The 17,472-nt window shown below is 38.6% G+C and overlaps 1 protein-coding gene across 1 annotated transcript in view; it reads left to right on the plus strand.

Annotated features, from left to right (window-relative positions):
* The first annotated feature begins 1,332 nt into the window (after nt 1-1,332).
* Nucleotides 1,333-17,472, plus strand: part of uts2r (urotensin 2 receptor) — a 56,044-nt gene continuing 39,904 nt past the window's right edge. The window contains exons 1-3 of the mRNA XM_026314765.1: nt 1,333-1,831; nt 2,925-3,660; nt 5,619-5,997. Of these exons, the coding sequence (XP_026170550.1) occupies nt 2,947-3,660; nt 5,619-5,996 (1,092 nt within the window). The 5' untranslated portion in view covers nt 1,333-1,831; nt 2,925-2,946 and the 3' untranslated portion in view covers nt 5,997. The remainder of the gene's footprint in view (nt 1,832-2,924; nt 3,661-5,618; nt 5,998-17,472) is intronic.

The following is a 17,472-nucleotide window of genomic DNA, read 5'->3' on the forward strand; positions in this document are numbered from 1 at the left end:
TGTTTGGATTATATTTGTGTTAAAATATAATCCAGTAATATTTCTTGCACTAGTGTCTGCCTGCCTACTGACCTGCTTCTTCAACATCCTTTTAAAATCATCTTCTCCTGTATGGGGCAGTGACTCTGTGCCTAAGCAGTCCCCTGTTTACAAAAGTTATCATGTCAGCGTTATTTATGCAGCATTTGCAATATTCCATTATGCTTTTAACCAGGCGACTGTACATCACAGCTGAGCTGATAATGATGCTTTCTGTCACCAGTGAGGGGAGCTCTACTGATTCAGTCAGTGACAGTAATGACTCAGTGTTAGATTCATTCATATGTTGAACAACTCTAAGCTTGTACACAACCACAGTTGGACCATCCTGAAGACAGTGAGCCCTAAACCAACATAGATCATGCTATTTTTAACTGGAATTGTCTTTATTTTCTAAAGACAGCTAACAGCCAAGATACTGACTCTGATTTAAACAATACCATTTTATTTCTGTTGTTCTCCTCCAGACTCTGCTCCTTTTTTGGTTGTAGCATAAGAATGTCTTAATTACACAAGTCCCAGAAGAAGAACAACTTGAATTTGTTAACACTGCATGATGAAAAGTGACACAAATTACATGCAGTGTGTTTGTGTGCACTGACTTCCAAGTTCTGCCCAGTATGGACATGCATCATTTCCTGTGAATCCCTTGAGAATGACAAAACCATTTGTCCTCACACTCCATCACTGCTGCAGTGCAGTGCCCTATACAGAAAGATAGCTAATGAGTGTCAATACACAGAATGGCTGGAACATAAAACATGCTGGTCATAGTATATAAAAATTAGATTTAACATGGTCTAAAGTATTGACAGAAATCCAAAGAGCTTGTATTGGCCTCCCTTTCAGCAGATGATGTTTGATGGCTGTACTTAGAAGATTTGCTGCAGTGGTAGGTGACATTGACCCTGGTATTATTAAACTTAATGAATATGGGACATCCCATGATGAAATAAATGCACATTGTTGGCTACCGATTTATGTTGTATGGGTGTTCGTGTTAGTGTGTAATATGTGTCAATTCACAGCATTGCATATTGCAGCATTTGTGACACATGCCCTGTTGCATGGAAATAAAATGGCACAGGGGCTAGAGAGCGAGAAAGAGCAGAACACATTTCCTGCATACCTGCCTTGGCGGTTATCTCCCTCCCACTTTGCGTTTCAGAGTGAGTGTGCTTCACTTGCAGCACACTCCCCTTTCTCTCTCTCTCTCTCTCACACTCTCCCTCTCCCATCTCTTCCCCGGGCACTCTCTCTCTTACTCTCAGTCAAAGGGGGTGATTCTTCATAAGCAGCCGTATGATCCTCACTGCAAATCATCTTTTCATTGATGTTCTTTTGTGTTTTTTTCTTCATTTCATTAAATTTCTCTGCTGTTGAAGTCACATCTGACATCCAGTGTTTGGATGCTGCCAGGGTGCAGAAAGGGTACAGCGAATGGAGACGAAGTTTTAAGCCTGCTGCCAGTACACCTTCTATTGAAGACAACTTGGATTTATTTATTTGCTGATGAGACACCAGCCAGCATTGGAGGGATTGTTGTTGTAGTGGATGACTCATTTAGGTTATTTTCCCCTGTGAGGCTGCTGAATATAGATTTTTATTTTTTCTTTTGTTCCACCTGTGTGCTTCACCTCTCAGATACTGAATCTGTTGGGACTCTTATGGAGTGTGAAATTTTTGCAATAAGTGTGAAGTTTGGAAGAGCAAAGTGAGACAAAACATGGTCAATGTCACAGTCAAAACTATAGCTGAGAGTTGAAACCATTTATTAAGGGAGGTAGTTCAGGTAAGACTATTTTAATTCACTTGCATGAATAGATTACTAACTGTCTATAAGGATATATTTACATGCATGTATTAGGACTGTTGTGTTGTCTCAGAGAAAACATATCATCATATCCCCAGCTGACTTCATCTCTGCCCTTGGTAATTTTGGAAAGGCTTTAGCTGTAAAGGAAATGTACTTTCTTAGTGATTTCTGCCTGCCTTATGTAATTTTAGAAAAGGCTGATTTCTGTGACTGACTAATATGTTCTATGTTCTTTCAGCAGGTGCATGAAGTCTTTATGTTTACACACACACCGTGTTTGGATAATAATAACTTGCATAATTTTGCCTGTGTATGCTCAATAAATAAAAATAAACTTCTCTCATCATTCTTCAGAAATTCTACTGATGTGAATAAAGCTCAGATAGAATATCTCTCAATAACTATAGGTCACTTCTATCAGAAGCTCTTTTACTGTAAGATTTGCTCAATTGAAATACAACCAGAATATTTTTTTCTTCTGTATTTTACTATAATTTTGATTCTAAATGTTTCCAAACCTGTTTAATCAGGCTGCTCCATTCCTGTTACTTGCAGTCCAAAACTTTAACTGAGACATAAATACAACTTTAAAACTTACCCTATTGCTCATTTCAGGATCAATTTGGGAAAAATTGTGTAGCCTTACAAGAACATGCTGTACTTTGCAATATTTATATTCTAAATAAAAAATGAAGTGAATTGCTATGAGCTATTTTCAGTCGTGCTGAATAAGCCAAGAATGAGGCATTTCACTTCCTGAATATAAGTTGTCACCTCTGCAAATCTTTAAGCAATCAGAGGTTCCTGTGTTTTTTTATATAACTTGTAGAAATTGAGAATCAAAAGAAGTTTTATGTTGAAAGCTAATTCATTAATTTCAATAATACCTCTGACAAATGTAGAATATAAATGAAATTATGAAAAGGCCAGCATAGGTTCTCTGACTGTAACAGTCCTCATTTGTACAAGAACAGCTTCAATTACATAATAGGCGTGATGGTGATAATTTTACAGAATGACATTTTGCAATCAGCTTTTGTCTTCTAACATACATGTCCTTGGACTACAGGTCTCTTCCCAGCCATTAAGAAATGACCACAGTGTCCATGGAGCCTGTAGGAGTCCTCATGGAAAAGGGTGCCAACGCTACTGCCCCCCCGGTTAACTCACATGAGGACACAGCCGCCACTTTTACCATCGGCACCATCCTCTCTGTCATGTGCCTCATTGGAGTCTCGGGGAACATCTACACTCTGGTGGTTATGTGCCAGTCCATGAGGACGGCAGCTTCGATGTACATCTACATCATAAACTTAGCTCTAGCAGATCTGCTGTATCTTCTCACCATCCCCTTTGTAGTCTGCACATACTTTCTAAAGGGATGGTACTTTGGGAATGAAGGGTGTCGGATCTTGATCAGCATGGACTTTCTGACAATGCATGCTAGTATCTTCACGCTGACAATCATGAGTACTGAGCGCTACTTTGCAGTGATCAAGCCTCTTGATACAGTCAAGCGGTCTAAAAGTTACCGAAAGGCCATCGCTGTGCTGGTTTGGGCAGCTTCCCTCATCTTGACACTGCCAATGATTGTGAGTGTCCAGCTAGAGGTGGTGGGCAACAAAGCCATGTGTAAGCCCACCTTGTCTCCACTTTCCTTCAAAGTTTACCTGTCCTTCCTGTTTTGCACTAGCATTGTCACTCCAGGACTGATCATTGGCTATCTCTACATCCAGCTTGCGCGTACTTATTGGGTTTCACAGAAGGAGACCTTCAAACATACCAAGAAACTTCCCAATCAGAAGGTCAGTGCATCTTAAAATTGTGTATTTTTTGGATTACAAGTGGTTCTGTTTTACGCACTTTGATGGTGCTCCACTATTTATGAAAACCCATATCAGAACTCACCAATTCCTCATACCTAAATAACAACATACCTTGTCTATCCATGCGCTTAACACTGACACATATAGTGTGATCTTTCACCCCTAGCAGCACTGTAACATCATGAATTAGTGCCTTCCAAAATACCGTTATAAAAATAAAACCCTTTTCTGATCTGTTAGGGTTAGGGTTAGGCAAAGATCATGGTTGACTGAAATAACAGTCATTAACAAAGCAATGCTGAATGTCTGACTGTAAGGCAATAAACAAACACTGGGCTCTTGTGTAAAATTTTGACCTTTAGCTCTTTCATTCTCCTCCTGTGTACTTTGAGTTTATAATATTGTCTGATATGTTGCTCAAGAGGGAGAAGTGTCTTCAAACCAATGAGGGGTCCAATTTTTAGTCAGAGGGGGCCTGTGTCATACTATACCCTGCCTTTCATGTTTACTCACTTGTCATCTGTGCACCACCACAGGCATTCTACTCTAAGGGAGTATCCTATAACTCGTAGACTTGTGGCATACTTTCTCACAGCTAATGGGTTTCTGTTTTGGCATGGGTTTGCCAAGAACATTGTCTTCATGGCTGGCAAACAGTTGCTTTTCAAGACTATTTGAGTGCATGGCTCTCTGAGAATTTCATTCTCAGTCCCCGGGTTTTTAAATTTTCCATTCCCCTCTTGCTCTCTGCACGTGTTTGCTTCATAGCAAAGCTTAATAAAAGGTCTGTTTTGTTGTATCAGTATCAACAGTGTAGCTACTGTAGCTACTGTGATTGTAGTAATTATGACACAGGCAAAGGAATAACTTTGATGACATAGGATGTAGTGCAACAATGTCCACCAAAGAAGGAACAGTTCAAAGGTACAGGCCTTTTTCATCGGAGACTTGATTCCAGTGTGAAAGACTGTCTTGTTTTCCACGAGCATCCCTCAGCCTTAACTGCCATTACATAGAGAACTTTTTAACTCTAAATACCTCTAAATAAATTCCTTAAATACTGTGCATATATCCTGAAATATCAAAGTCTGGAAATACAGCTTCTTCATTACACTCTATATCCTTAGCATTAATCCTAATTATAATGCTGTTCATAACAAAACCAGCATAAAGAAATGTGTTTGCCTCTTACACTTCCTGTCTTCAAATTGCTGTTAACAGAGTAGAAAGTTGTAGTGTATCTTAGATCAGTCCACGTATTCTTAAGTTCTGCCTCTGTCCCACTGACACAGTAACAGCAGCAGCAACACATTGCCACTCGCACTGCTTCTTTTTATTAGTGATACTGCTGCTGTGTCCACCAAATAACCTGGTTTTCCAGGCCTCCACCTCCCCTACAAATGTCTTTGTCTTAATGTCTGAGAAACTACATCTCTATGTCCTTTTCTCACCTGTCGCCATGATTCACCATAATGAAAGAACAACTGCATGCCAGGATCATTAACATGCTGCTCAGCATTCAGGAGGTGCTTTGCTTATGGTTAAAAATGGGTGTGTACAGGGCAGGATTTGAGGCTGATTAACGTATGCATAATTCTAGGTGGTCTGTGATTTATGAAGGGAACATTGTTTAAAGGCATATGCACCCTTTTATAAATCGAAATAATTGGGGTGCTTGTACACTTTTAGTAAGGATTCTACACAAAGCTTTATAAATGAGAAACATGTTCTAGTGATTTCAGAATCTTAAACAGAAATGATCTCATTAGCAAAGACATTTTTACACCTCTTGTATCTATGTGAAGTTTTGTGATTTGCGTGAATGTAGTCATTATAATAACTAAACACAGTACTGAAATGATGATTCCACATCAATGCATCACTAACAAAGGAACGTCTCATTAATGGTTCCTCTCTGTGGTCTTATTTCCCAAAAGGTGATCTACCTGATTTTTACCATTGTGCTCCTCTTCTGGGCATGCTTCCTGCCATTCTGGATCTGGCAGCTGCTGGATCAGTTCCACCCCTCGCTGTCCCTCTCCTTCAAAGCCAGACGGAACATCAACTACTTGACCACATGTCTGACGTACTCCAACAGTTGTATCAACCCTTTCCTCTACACACTGCTCACCAAAAACTACAAGGAGTACCTGAGGAAGCACAAGCGCTCCTGGACAGCTGGTAGCTACTTCAACAGAAGGAGTCATTTTCAGCGTTCACCACGCAGGTCGCCATCTGCCAGCAGTCAACAGTGTACTGAGAGCTTCATGCTTACACACACAGCCTCCCTGCGAACCCATAACAACAATTTGTGAGGTAGGACCATCTTTTCTGACTAACAATTGTGATTTTGTTTGCTGATGTGAAAATCAAAATGAGGTCAAAAGTAGGTCAATCTCTAAAGTACATCTTAAGATCTTAAGACTTTCTGTAAATAGAGCTTAGTGCTGGACTAATTTCCAGCCATTTTTCCATTTTTCTACAATTATGCATCAACAGTCAGGGAGCCCATGGGTGTTGTAGACATGGCAGCTTTGTTAGAGTTGTCTATCAGGGAAAGCATGTTTTTGATGCTTTATTTGATTACAGATGGGTGATTATGTAATTAATTTCTAGCTCTCTGAAATCATGTCTGTTTAGGATCCCTACTTCCTTGGGACAACTGGTACCTCTTGAAGTTTACAACAGTCAATATTCAGTTGCATGGTAAATTCAGTGGGCTCACCATCGAACGTGATTCTTTTAACAGGCCTTTTGTTTGAGCAGGTTTCAGAGAACTATATTCTTCTTAATGAATCATGAGGCAGTTTTACCTGCAGTATGTACGGTGGTAGTGCCTGGAAGAGTCACACTGCCATGGTAAGTTGTTGCTTTGGCTGTGACTGTTTGTCCACCAACACGTGCTACACTATGTCTGCTCAGCGTACACTCACACATACAGCACATGCCCTTGCACAGACTATAGTCCGTGAAACGGCCTATGGTCATGGTTTGGTTTAAACTGTGTGTTACTTCAGTATTTTCAAAATTTGCTTGATTTCATGAGGACAATCAGACAACCCTCTTTTCTAAAACAATCCTCTGCAAAATGTATTGACTTATTTGTGCAGTTTTTACATGTACAGTATGGGGTAGGGATCTAAACAATATTTTAATTAGATGTTTTGCTTATTATAACTATAAAACCCTAAATCAGGGTATTTTTGTGTAAAAGTGTACTTTAAAAATGCACATATTGAGACACATATTGTAGTTTAACTATCTTTGTCTTTGACATTTTAAACCTTTAATAAAACTCAAAACTTCTTAAATAAACAAAATATAAATTAACAAAACAAAACAAGAATTGAGTTATACTCATATAAAATTCACATTATAAAATTAGGACATAGACCTGCCAGCAATAAGATATCAAGCAGCAGAATTTGTTGAAATATCAAAATTATAAATAATAAACAAACCACAAATGATTGATACAGAGGTAGAATGCAGAAGAACAGGAAAACTGTCAACGTTTAAAGTTGCTCATACGAACATGTTTCTTATTGACTTTTCCAAAATTTAGAATTGGAATGTCCACATGCTCTGGGTTGAGGCTGGCTCTTTTTTTGCAAGCTATGTAACCTGAAGCAGAGAACAGACGCTCAGATGGTGTTGAGGTGCCTGGGATACACAAGTAGGATTTAGCTAATTTTGCCCAGTTGGGGTATTTATCTTTATTATCTCTCTTCAAATTCAAAGGATTTTTTTCTTGGCTAGGGGCCTCTCAACAAAGTAAGCCAGGACTTCAATTCTTATTTGAGTGTTGAGGTCCTCCTCAGCTTTCTCCTCTCTGCTCTCGTCCTCACTGCTGCTTCCAGACTGAAGGAGTGAGTCAAGCAAAGATGTTGAAGATTTAGCATCTGTTCTTATGGCTGAGGTGGTTGTTTGCTGCTGGTGGTGCTGCTCCATCTCCTTTCTTGCTGCAAGTGATTCAGTTTGCACTTTAGCCTGCACAGTTATAATTTGCTCAAGTGACAGAAATTTCAGTCTTCTGAACCTTGGGTCCAGAGCAGAGGAGAGAATCCCAGGATTATGTACCTGTTCAAATAGTTGCCTCCATCTGTTTTGAAGCTGCTCAACTGCCGTAGCTTGGAAGGACTTTCAGTGGAGCTGAATCAAAGGCAGCATCTTGAATGGACTTCAACAGCCCTCTCACAAGTGGAGGCAATGAGGAGACATATTCCTGCCCACTCATAAAAACAGTTGCACATTCAAAAGGTTGAAAGCTCTTCAAGCAGGCTCCACTGGTCTGATTTCAAATCAAGATAGCATTTGCCTCTATGTGTGACGGATGGGTCAGACAGAGTAGCAGTTAAAGGCCACCTCTGCTCAATCAGTCTATTAATCATATAGAACGTACTGTTCCATCTGTTACTTACGTCCTGAACAAGCTTGTGCTCAGGTGTGCCCAATCGTTTCTGTTTTTCTTTGAGCGTACTGCAGGCTTGCTCACTTTTTTTGAAGTGCTCCACAAGACATCTTGCAGCTCCAACAGCTCTTTCAATTGCTGTGTTCTTTAAAGCAGCATTTATCACCAACTGCAAAGTATGGCCAGTGCAGCGTATACTGGTCCACTTATGTTTCTCCTCTAGTAATTTTGCAGCAGTCACAATGTTCGCACCATTGTCATGTACAATGGCAGTAGTTTTCTCAAAAGGGATTTCAAATTTGACTGCTACTTCTTCCAACCACTCCGCAATGTTGGTTGAGGTATATCTGTCTTCGATTAGCATTGTGGTAAAGCAAACAGACATCATCTTCCAGTTGTTCCCAGTGTAATGGCATGTAATGCCAAGGTATGCTTCAGTGGCAACACTTGTCCATATGTCAGCAGTTAAAGCCATTCTGCTGTTGGTAGTCTTTATAGCAGACTTAACTTTTTCAAATGCCTCCTGGTGCGTCCTCTCCATCAATTTTGTGAAGTGTGTCCTTGATGGAAGAACGTATCCTGGGTTGCGGATGCTAATCATTTTTTTGAATCCTTGATCTTCTACCATTGACATTGGCCGCATGTCAGTAACCAACATACTCAGGATGGCATCAGTTACAGTGGCTGCTTGTTGAGGAATGCATGGGGGATTTCTCCTTTCAACAAATTCACTCAGGCTGAGTTGTTTCTTCTGAAAAAAACAAAACAAACTCCAATTTGTGTAAATCAATATTTGTATTGTTTTTCATAATTGCAGATGGCAAGTTGACAACCATGCTTTAAAAAATCAATATAAAATATAATGCAACATTGTTTTGACAATTTCTGTTAAAAAACGTACATATTACATTTTGATTTGAAGATATGCAGCAATCTAACAGGCTTCATTAAAAAGAAAGGAAAATATATGCACTGACGCACAAATGTATAAGCATTCTCTGACAAACACAACAGTTACTAAAAAATGTAATATTTTACTGCTGCTATTATTTGCTGCTTTCAAATTTAGTGTTTGACTTTGCACCGTTGTTATTTGAGCTAGTCTATGCTAGCGCCATCACTATGTGGGTGTCCACACTATTTGTGTTTGCACAACTTGCAGGTTACAGTCTTCTTTGTTGTGTTTAATATAAAATGCTCCCATGCCTTGGATGAATTGGGACGCACACTTTTTCCTGCTGCCGGTTTATCTGTACTCTCCGCCATTTCGCAAGCGTCTGTGTTATTTTGCCATCACGCTTCGCAATAATATATGAGCAGCCCAACTAATCGATAACGGCAGTCGTTGACAACAAATTTCATTATTGATAATTACAGATTTTATCGATTAGTTGTGAATAGAAAAATAGACTGGAGGTTCTCATTAGCATTATAGCAATATAGTAAACATTTCTGAATGTTTCTAGTTTATAAAAAAATAACAGAGTGCATTATTCATAGAGCACTTCATTCCACATGCACACTGCTAAGATTTCCAGTAATAATTTTCCAGCAGGACTTTTATCTCTCATTTGTCTTGATATCTTGATGGTATTTTTATTGCCTCTATGGCTGAAATATTATCCCTTATAGTTGTCAGTTTGTATTGACTCAAGCACCATCCTCCTCAAGGTTTCCGTAATTTTTCATTTTACATTATTCATTTTGGTCAGATTCTGCCTTTTACTCTGCCTTTACTACGTTTTTTCTTCTCTCAAGTCTCTGTTAACTTTCTTATTTGGTTATTTCTGAGCTTTGCACCATAGCCAGGTGTCCTAGTTTTTGCAATACAAAAATATGCTCTATTTATGTTTCTGCCAGTCTCCATGACTGTCTCGCATATTAAATGGTTTTTAAATGTCATTTTGCAACCGCTCCTCACAGACTGAATCACAATGCAGCAGAGGGAAGCAGAGGTTAACAAGGGTGAGGGTGAGGAAAGAAGGAGACAGGGTCTACATCTGTCCAGTGGTGAAAATACAAGCTAGGACACAACTTTTTTTTTTTTTTTAATCTGCTAAATTAATGACTGAGTAAATTCAGGATGATAAATTTATATAAATCCTGACTGACTGAGCATATATGTGTTTACCTTTTTCTTCATAAACTCACCAAGGAAAACAGACTATTTTATGTTCCACAGTGACCTCCTTTTTAATTCCAGTTCATCGCGTTCAAGGGAAAAATCCAGTGTGTATCCTGTCATTACATTTCAGTAGTATACTGGTATTGCCTTTGCCTTTGATTACTGGGTGGTGTGTGTCCAGTCTGCCAGTAGCGAGAGTAGCAAAGAATCATATATTACCACTCTCTGCCTCAGTAAAAATGTGCTGAGTGACACCTACCATAATTCACAGGGGCAAAAAATATTGCTCCATATTTGTGCTCCTGTGCAGACACACACACACACACACACACACACACCCTCACACATAATGGGCCACACATGCACAGTGTGTCTCTGATACCCTCAGCACCACCACTGAACTGGGTCCAACACTCTGTACAGTATGTGCATGTGGCCTGTTGACAAACTTTATTTACAGTGTACTGCAACACTACTACTTGTTGGATGTGATTTCAGTGTATACATGGACACCATACACTTGGGACACTACAGTATCCTCTGTGGAGTTCACTTTAGCTGGACACAGTTGCCTACAGTAATGTAATTTTTCAGTAACTAACAGTGTAATGGATAGCAGTTGTAATTACATTACAGTTATTGATTATGGTAATGATTTGTTACATTGACTGTTGAAGGGTCAGCTTGTTTGTTGTACATACTCATAGAGCTTTCATAGTAATCCTGTGTTAATTGCACAGATAGTACTAGAATGAGGTAGTTTGTTGGGAAGGCTAGCAGTGGGGGGCATGTTGTTGGGGGCCTCCAGCAAAAGTGAAGAAATATGCCCCTTGTCAATGAGAAATGTGCCTCCTATAACTTGTTGTCTTAAGCAGAAATTGATTCAGATGAGATTAAGGAATGTTAAATATTTACATTTCAGTCCTCATAAAATTACAGGATTTGGTCATAAAATGATTATCCCATGGATAATTACAAAAGACAAGGCACAAAGGAATAAAAGTACCATTGAATGAGCTTTGACAGGTGGTGATTGGTTTTCAAATAGGCATGTTATTGTTAACAGCTTCCATGTATCAAATTAGGAAAAACATTTTTGATTTCCTGAGCTGTCCAGGGTGTACCCCTGCCTTATAGAAAATGGATGGATGAATGAATTTTTGACTTCTCCCATTTTCACACAGAAGCGAAATGTCACACTTTGCTGATGAAATGCAGGAGAAAAACCAGCTCCACAAAACATCAGAAAAAAGATCAAAGATCCAATTTAAAATAAATTGAATAATAATAAAAATAAATAATGAATAATACATTTGAAATACCAGATTATCACTGGACAAGGTTTAAATTGCAGCAAAACAAGTGAGCTCATAGGAAACAGTAGGTAAATGCAGCTGTAATTATTATTGGGACAGGACTAAAAAAAAGACTCACATATGTTTTCCAGACATGATTAAATCACTGACAAGTGCAGGTAATGTTAAATTCATCCCGCCTCCACCAAATAAATAAATCCAGTCTAATCTATGCCAGCTTTACCTGGTTGCTAATACTGCTGATGCCAGTGGGCAGCCTATCTTGTAGAGTCAGAATTGCAGTGGAGTTGTTTAAAGAGTACCTTTCATTGGGCAGGGTAACAAAAGTAATGTAGCATGAAATATTTAAATCAACTCTTCCTGTTCCTTCCTGTTCATTTTTAAAATGACATTAGACACGTATAAACTAAACACGGAGCATAACTGCAGACACACCCGCCCTGTTGTGTACAGAGCTCATTAGACAGTCTGAAGGTCATTGCTCAGCCCGGTCTCTCTGTTGAGCAATTATTGTGCAGCCTGATGTGCACTGATTTAAATCATCATGAGGGGAAACATCAAATTGCACTTTTAATTTACCAATAGAAATATACAGTTCAAGCTTTTAATTAAAATGATGTACAGACAGTTTCTCACATTTGATGTTATAGCTTTTTATATTGTCCTACTGTGGAATAACAGTCACTGGGGTTAAATGGCAAGACGCAACACCAGGACAGATTAGACTGGATGGTTTCTTTCTCTGCTAATAAAATGTATTAACTTTATTATAGACAAATGTTTAACTGACAAAAATCAAAGTAAAGCTGGGAAAGGATGTACATGCTCCACACTGACATTTTGTTTATTATTTCCTAATCACTGAACAGTGGTTTCTCTATCCCTAACCCACTTAGCTTTGCCCACTTTTGTTCACTCCTGGAAAATAGCACAGAAAGGCTGTCTCAGAGATTTTACCACATGATGTTTGGAAATCAATCACAGACTAATGAAAATGTTATATATTTTACTTTCATTGCATATTGTGATAGGAGGGCTACAGACATGGAAAGTCTATACCATGAGCCTACAGTAATTTTTAGTAATGTGATTACTTTTTTCAGTAATAGTGTAAGGAACAGCAGTTAGACATTTAGTATTTTCATTACAGTTACCAATTACAGCAGTGCTTTTTACTACTGTCAAAACAGATTACCAGTAATTTTGGATGGTACTGGTAATCATATGTACAATGTCTCTTAAAGTTATTTAAATGTTACACCTTAATTTCTTTCTATTAGTTGCATGTGTTCTGGTGCCTTAACTGGATTTCTGTAGGGGACACTTGAATCTGTATGAATACTGAATAATAGTTCAAAACTGACCCATCAATATTTACTTAAAAAGAAAGTTTCTGGCTTGAATCTCCACGATGACAGCTGCCTGGCAAGTTAGGTACAAGTGCCCTAACTCCTAATACATGCAGATAGCATCACATGTTTACTGGAGCACAGGCCAAACCAGTGCGCAGCCAGTGGATACAGGAACTGGTAGCAACCAGGTATTTTTATTGTGGAAAACACATTTATAGCCATGTTTTATAACACTGTTAATATCTCCTGCAGCAGTAAGGAAAAGGATAATTATACATAAAGGATAAATATTGCTCATACACTCAGGTCTGTGACTGCCTAGAAATGTGCTGTTGAAGAGTCACAGGAAGTTTAAAACTGTAGTATATCTTGGATTTCACATTTTAATGCTCGCTCGTTTATAAGGGGAAGGAATTTGTCAGCAAAGGAATTGGGGAATTTTAATGAAGGAAACATTTTTTCTTAGTGTTTTTATAGAAACTAATGTTGGAAAAATCCCAATATACCTGCATGCAATAAGAAAGAAGAAGCATACTTTAATCAACAGCATTGGACAGTGATGGATAGGAATATCTAGCAACACTAGTGGCGGTCTGTTTCTTATTTGACCACAGAATAAAAAAGCTCAACAACTATTACCTTGAAATTTATACTCATGGTTCTTAGAGAATAATTCTTTGGTGATCCCTTTACTTTGCTTGTAGTGTCACCAGCAGGTCAAGTTTTTGATTTATTTTGTGAAATATTTCAAAATTTACAAGATAGTCTGGCACTTTTTTTGACCTGATTCTTCTCTAACGTACTGTTCCTATTCCATCAAACATTTTTTGTCATCATCATGGTGGTGCCCTAAGGCTTTTTTTGTTGTTTTCACTGATCAAGGATACACAACAGATAAATTACCACAGATATCAGCTACACAACATTTAATCATTGTTTTGCTTAAAACTATTTACACAGTACTAGGAAACTCACAGTAAATTATTTATTTATTTATTTATTTGTCTGCCCCATTCGAGATCCATGTCTTTTAATATTCACACAGCGAACAGAAAACTTATCCTCAAAATTGCCATTTATTAGCAACAGCTGATATGTTATGCCATCAGTGCCAAGTGACTTTGTGTCAGCTAAACACAAAAAGCTGTTTTGTGAATGTATTGTACTGTGCTCTTTGCTATTAAAAAGAGGGGTTACAGATTTATTAGGGTTCCAGTGAATTCATTTATTCAGCCAATCTGCGTGTCAAATCTCAGTCACCTGTGCACGTAAATATTTCTTCATACTGACACACATTTCATTTGGCTACGCAGTTTGATGTTGCACTGTGGAGCTCAGCTGTCAGAGGTGCCACTACTGATCCCTATAAAACTGTTAAGCTTAGTAAATACAAAAATGATAAACATCTAAATTAACATTACAACCATTTTTTCAGAATACTCTTCAGGAAATCCAATCTTTCATCTTAACTATCTATGCTCTCAGTCTCCTTTCTCAATCTAATCAACTTATTTTCCACTGTCTCTTAACATCAGTGAATCGCATTTCAAAGTGAAACCGCTTTCAATGTTAGAACATCCCACAATTTATTAAATGTATATTTATACTAAATGAATTTCTAATTATTCATATGGCTCCTATATTAAATCACAATATAGCTAATGTTAGTAAGTATCAAAGAAGTTAGTATGTTAGCATAGTCATTTCAAGGCTATGAAATTACAAAACTTTGTATACATTCATATTATCTACATGTTCAAATCTTGCCCCAAAAACTTCAGATAAGCAAACAAGAAAAGCCTTGACTCATATTAGAGCAGCTCTGAAACATTCATTCTCTCACAGAGCAGACATGCTTCATTTATTAATATAATTGCATTCCATGTCTGCAGTCATTTGTCACAGCTTTGCCACAGCATGTTGGAAAATATGAGGACTCATTAACTTGGTTATAATTTCATAGCTTCTTTATGCCTAGAGTTTCCATATCAGGTGTTAAATGAAATAGCACTTGGACTGGGGTCTCGAGGAAAAATCATATGGAGGTCATCACTGTAAAGGTCACTCATGACAAGCTGATTATACTGACTAAACTTATTTTGAATATTTAAAATGGGAATTGTTCTCTCATCACATGTGACAGGAAGCTTTTCCTGTAATAACTATAGGCTATAGTTTCTGGGAAAGTACCCACTGTGATCTGTATCCACCTTCACTCACCCTCTGCTGTTGTACAAGGTTATATAGAGACTGGGATTGATCAAGTACCCCTTATCTCGAGGGTTCATCATAATGTTCCTAATTATAAGTATCTTAAACTGATAAAACATGGGCTGCTCTGATGATTTGACGCATATAAATGTATTAAATATACTTTTACACTCCTTTTTATTTTTTACATTTTAGTACTCTGAGGAGCTTATTTTTTTGGCCCAGATTCCAGTCAGCCATCTCATGTGAACTGGGAAAGAATGAGAGTTTGTGCAGCACAGTGAACAGACAGGAAGTGATAAGTAACTCCAGTGGGTGATCATGCTTTCTTTTTATTACTTGCTCTGCAACTTTTTCTTTGCAAATATTTCAGTGTTTTTGAAGAGCTGTGGTATTCACTGATGATTTTTATGAATTATTGAAAGATTAAAAAACCTGGGCAATTGGATGACTAAAAATTAAACCTCAACCTTGCCTTTATGTATGTAATATTTTGAGAATGTTGAGAATTCTGTTAATCAGTAGATTTTTGCACCTCTTTGTAAGCCCATGTATCTACTGTACATGTGCTTTGAGTTCTACAGATCCATTCTGAGTTTTAAGGTATTACATTTATGTCCCGTATACAGTGGTGTGAAAAAGTGTTGGCCCCCTCCCTGATTCCTTATTTTTTTGCATGTTTGTCACACTTAAATGTTTCAGATCATCAAACAAATAACACATCATGCAGTTTTTAAATGAAGGTTTTTATTATTAAGGTAAAACAAAATCCAAAACTACATGGCCCTGTATGAAAAAGTGTTTCCCCCTGTTAAAACATGACTGTGGTTTATCACACCTGAGTTCAATTCCTCTAGCCACACCCAGGCCTGATTACTGCCACACCTGTTCACAATCAAGAAATCACTTGATTTCTTGCCCTCACTTCAGTCATTTTGTCAGGACCTCCCTAACAAAGTGAAATAGACCAAAAGATCCTCAAAAGCTAGACATCATGCTGAGATCCAAAGAAATTCAAAAACAAATGAGAAAGAAAATAACTAAGATCTATCAGTCTGGAAAAGGTTATAAAGCCATTTCTAAAGCTTTGGGACTGCAGTGAACCACAGTGATTATCTACAAACGATGAAAACATGGAACAGTGGAAAAACTTCCCAGGAGTGGCCGGCCGACCAAAATTACCCCAAGAGCACAGCGACAACTCATCCAAGAGGTCACAAAAGACCCCACTGTTGGTTCTAATCAAACATTTAAACAGAGACTTTCTTTTCTTTGTTCTAGGTTGAGCTCGTGACTGTTAGGAGATGCAAACTTGTTGCTTATCTCCGGCTGCAGCCCCGAGCCCGCTTAGAACACTTTAATTTATATCTGGAGGTGGTTACATGGGTTCCAGGCACCGTCTCACTTTACACAACAGGGGAAAGTTGAAACATAGGTTAACTTCAGAGTTCATACAGAGTTCACATCCATACATTTACATGTCTTGGTGATTTGCACAGAAAACCTGGGTTTCCTCAACTATGACATGCCTGGTTACACCCTTTACATAAATCTGTCTACAAAATGACAATTCTCATAACACAGTTAGCAATTTACAATGCCCTTATTCTAACATTTCCCTCCTGTTTGTCATTTTCACCATAGTATCAGAGTTTTCCATCTTCCTTGTAGGATTTTCTGGAAACTCGTCATTATGACTAAACAAGATTTGGAGAAGCAAGGCTCTGTGAGGGGTTGGGCGAAAACCTTCTGTAAAGGAAAAATTCCCAACCGGCCCCCAGGCTCCTGGGCGACCACCTCTGGTCCTCTATCAGAGCACAAACAATTACACATAATCAGTATTTACACATCCTGTAGCATGTCTGCAAGAGGATACTTGGTAGGTCCTGATCCGTAGTTTTTGTAGCTGTATGCCAAATTGGAAACCCCTTTGTTGGGAGCAAGTGGTATTTACAGTCACCTCTGTGCTTGCATAACAGACAATACTTAGTGTCCCTAGACACAGAACCAGCCAATGGAGAGCCATAGCTGGGAGTAAGGATCAGATGGTCTCTTCAGCAGCCAAGGGTTTTGATACCGGCTGACTTCCACCTTACTCGGCTCCTAGTGGCTGTAGTATCTTGCAGTGGCTCTGATGAATCCACGTAGGTCTCTCCTGAATCTTCACTGCAGTGGGAGTGGTCAGGATCACTGTGTAGGGCCCCTCCCACTTAGGAGTGGACCAGGTCTTCCTCTTGATGACCTTTATCAGGACTTGGTCACCAGGCTTGACTCTCTGCACCTGTGGAGACAAAACATCTCTTGGCAGATTATTTGCACTCATGACTTCTCTAGTTTGCAACATCTTGCTCATCCATTCAGCTAGAGTAGTTTCTC

Source organism: Mastacembelus armatus, chromosome 19 (assembly GCF_900324485.2).
Source record: "Mastacembelus armatus chromosome 19, fMasArm1.2, whole genome shotgun sequence".
Taxonomy (NCBI): domain Eukaryota; kingdom Metazoa; phylum Chordata; class Actinopteri; order Synbranchiformes; family Mastacembelidae; genus Mastacembelus; species Mastacembelus armatus.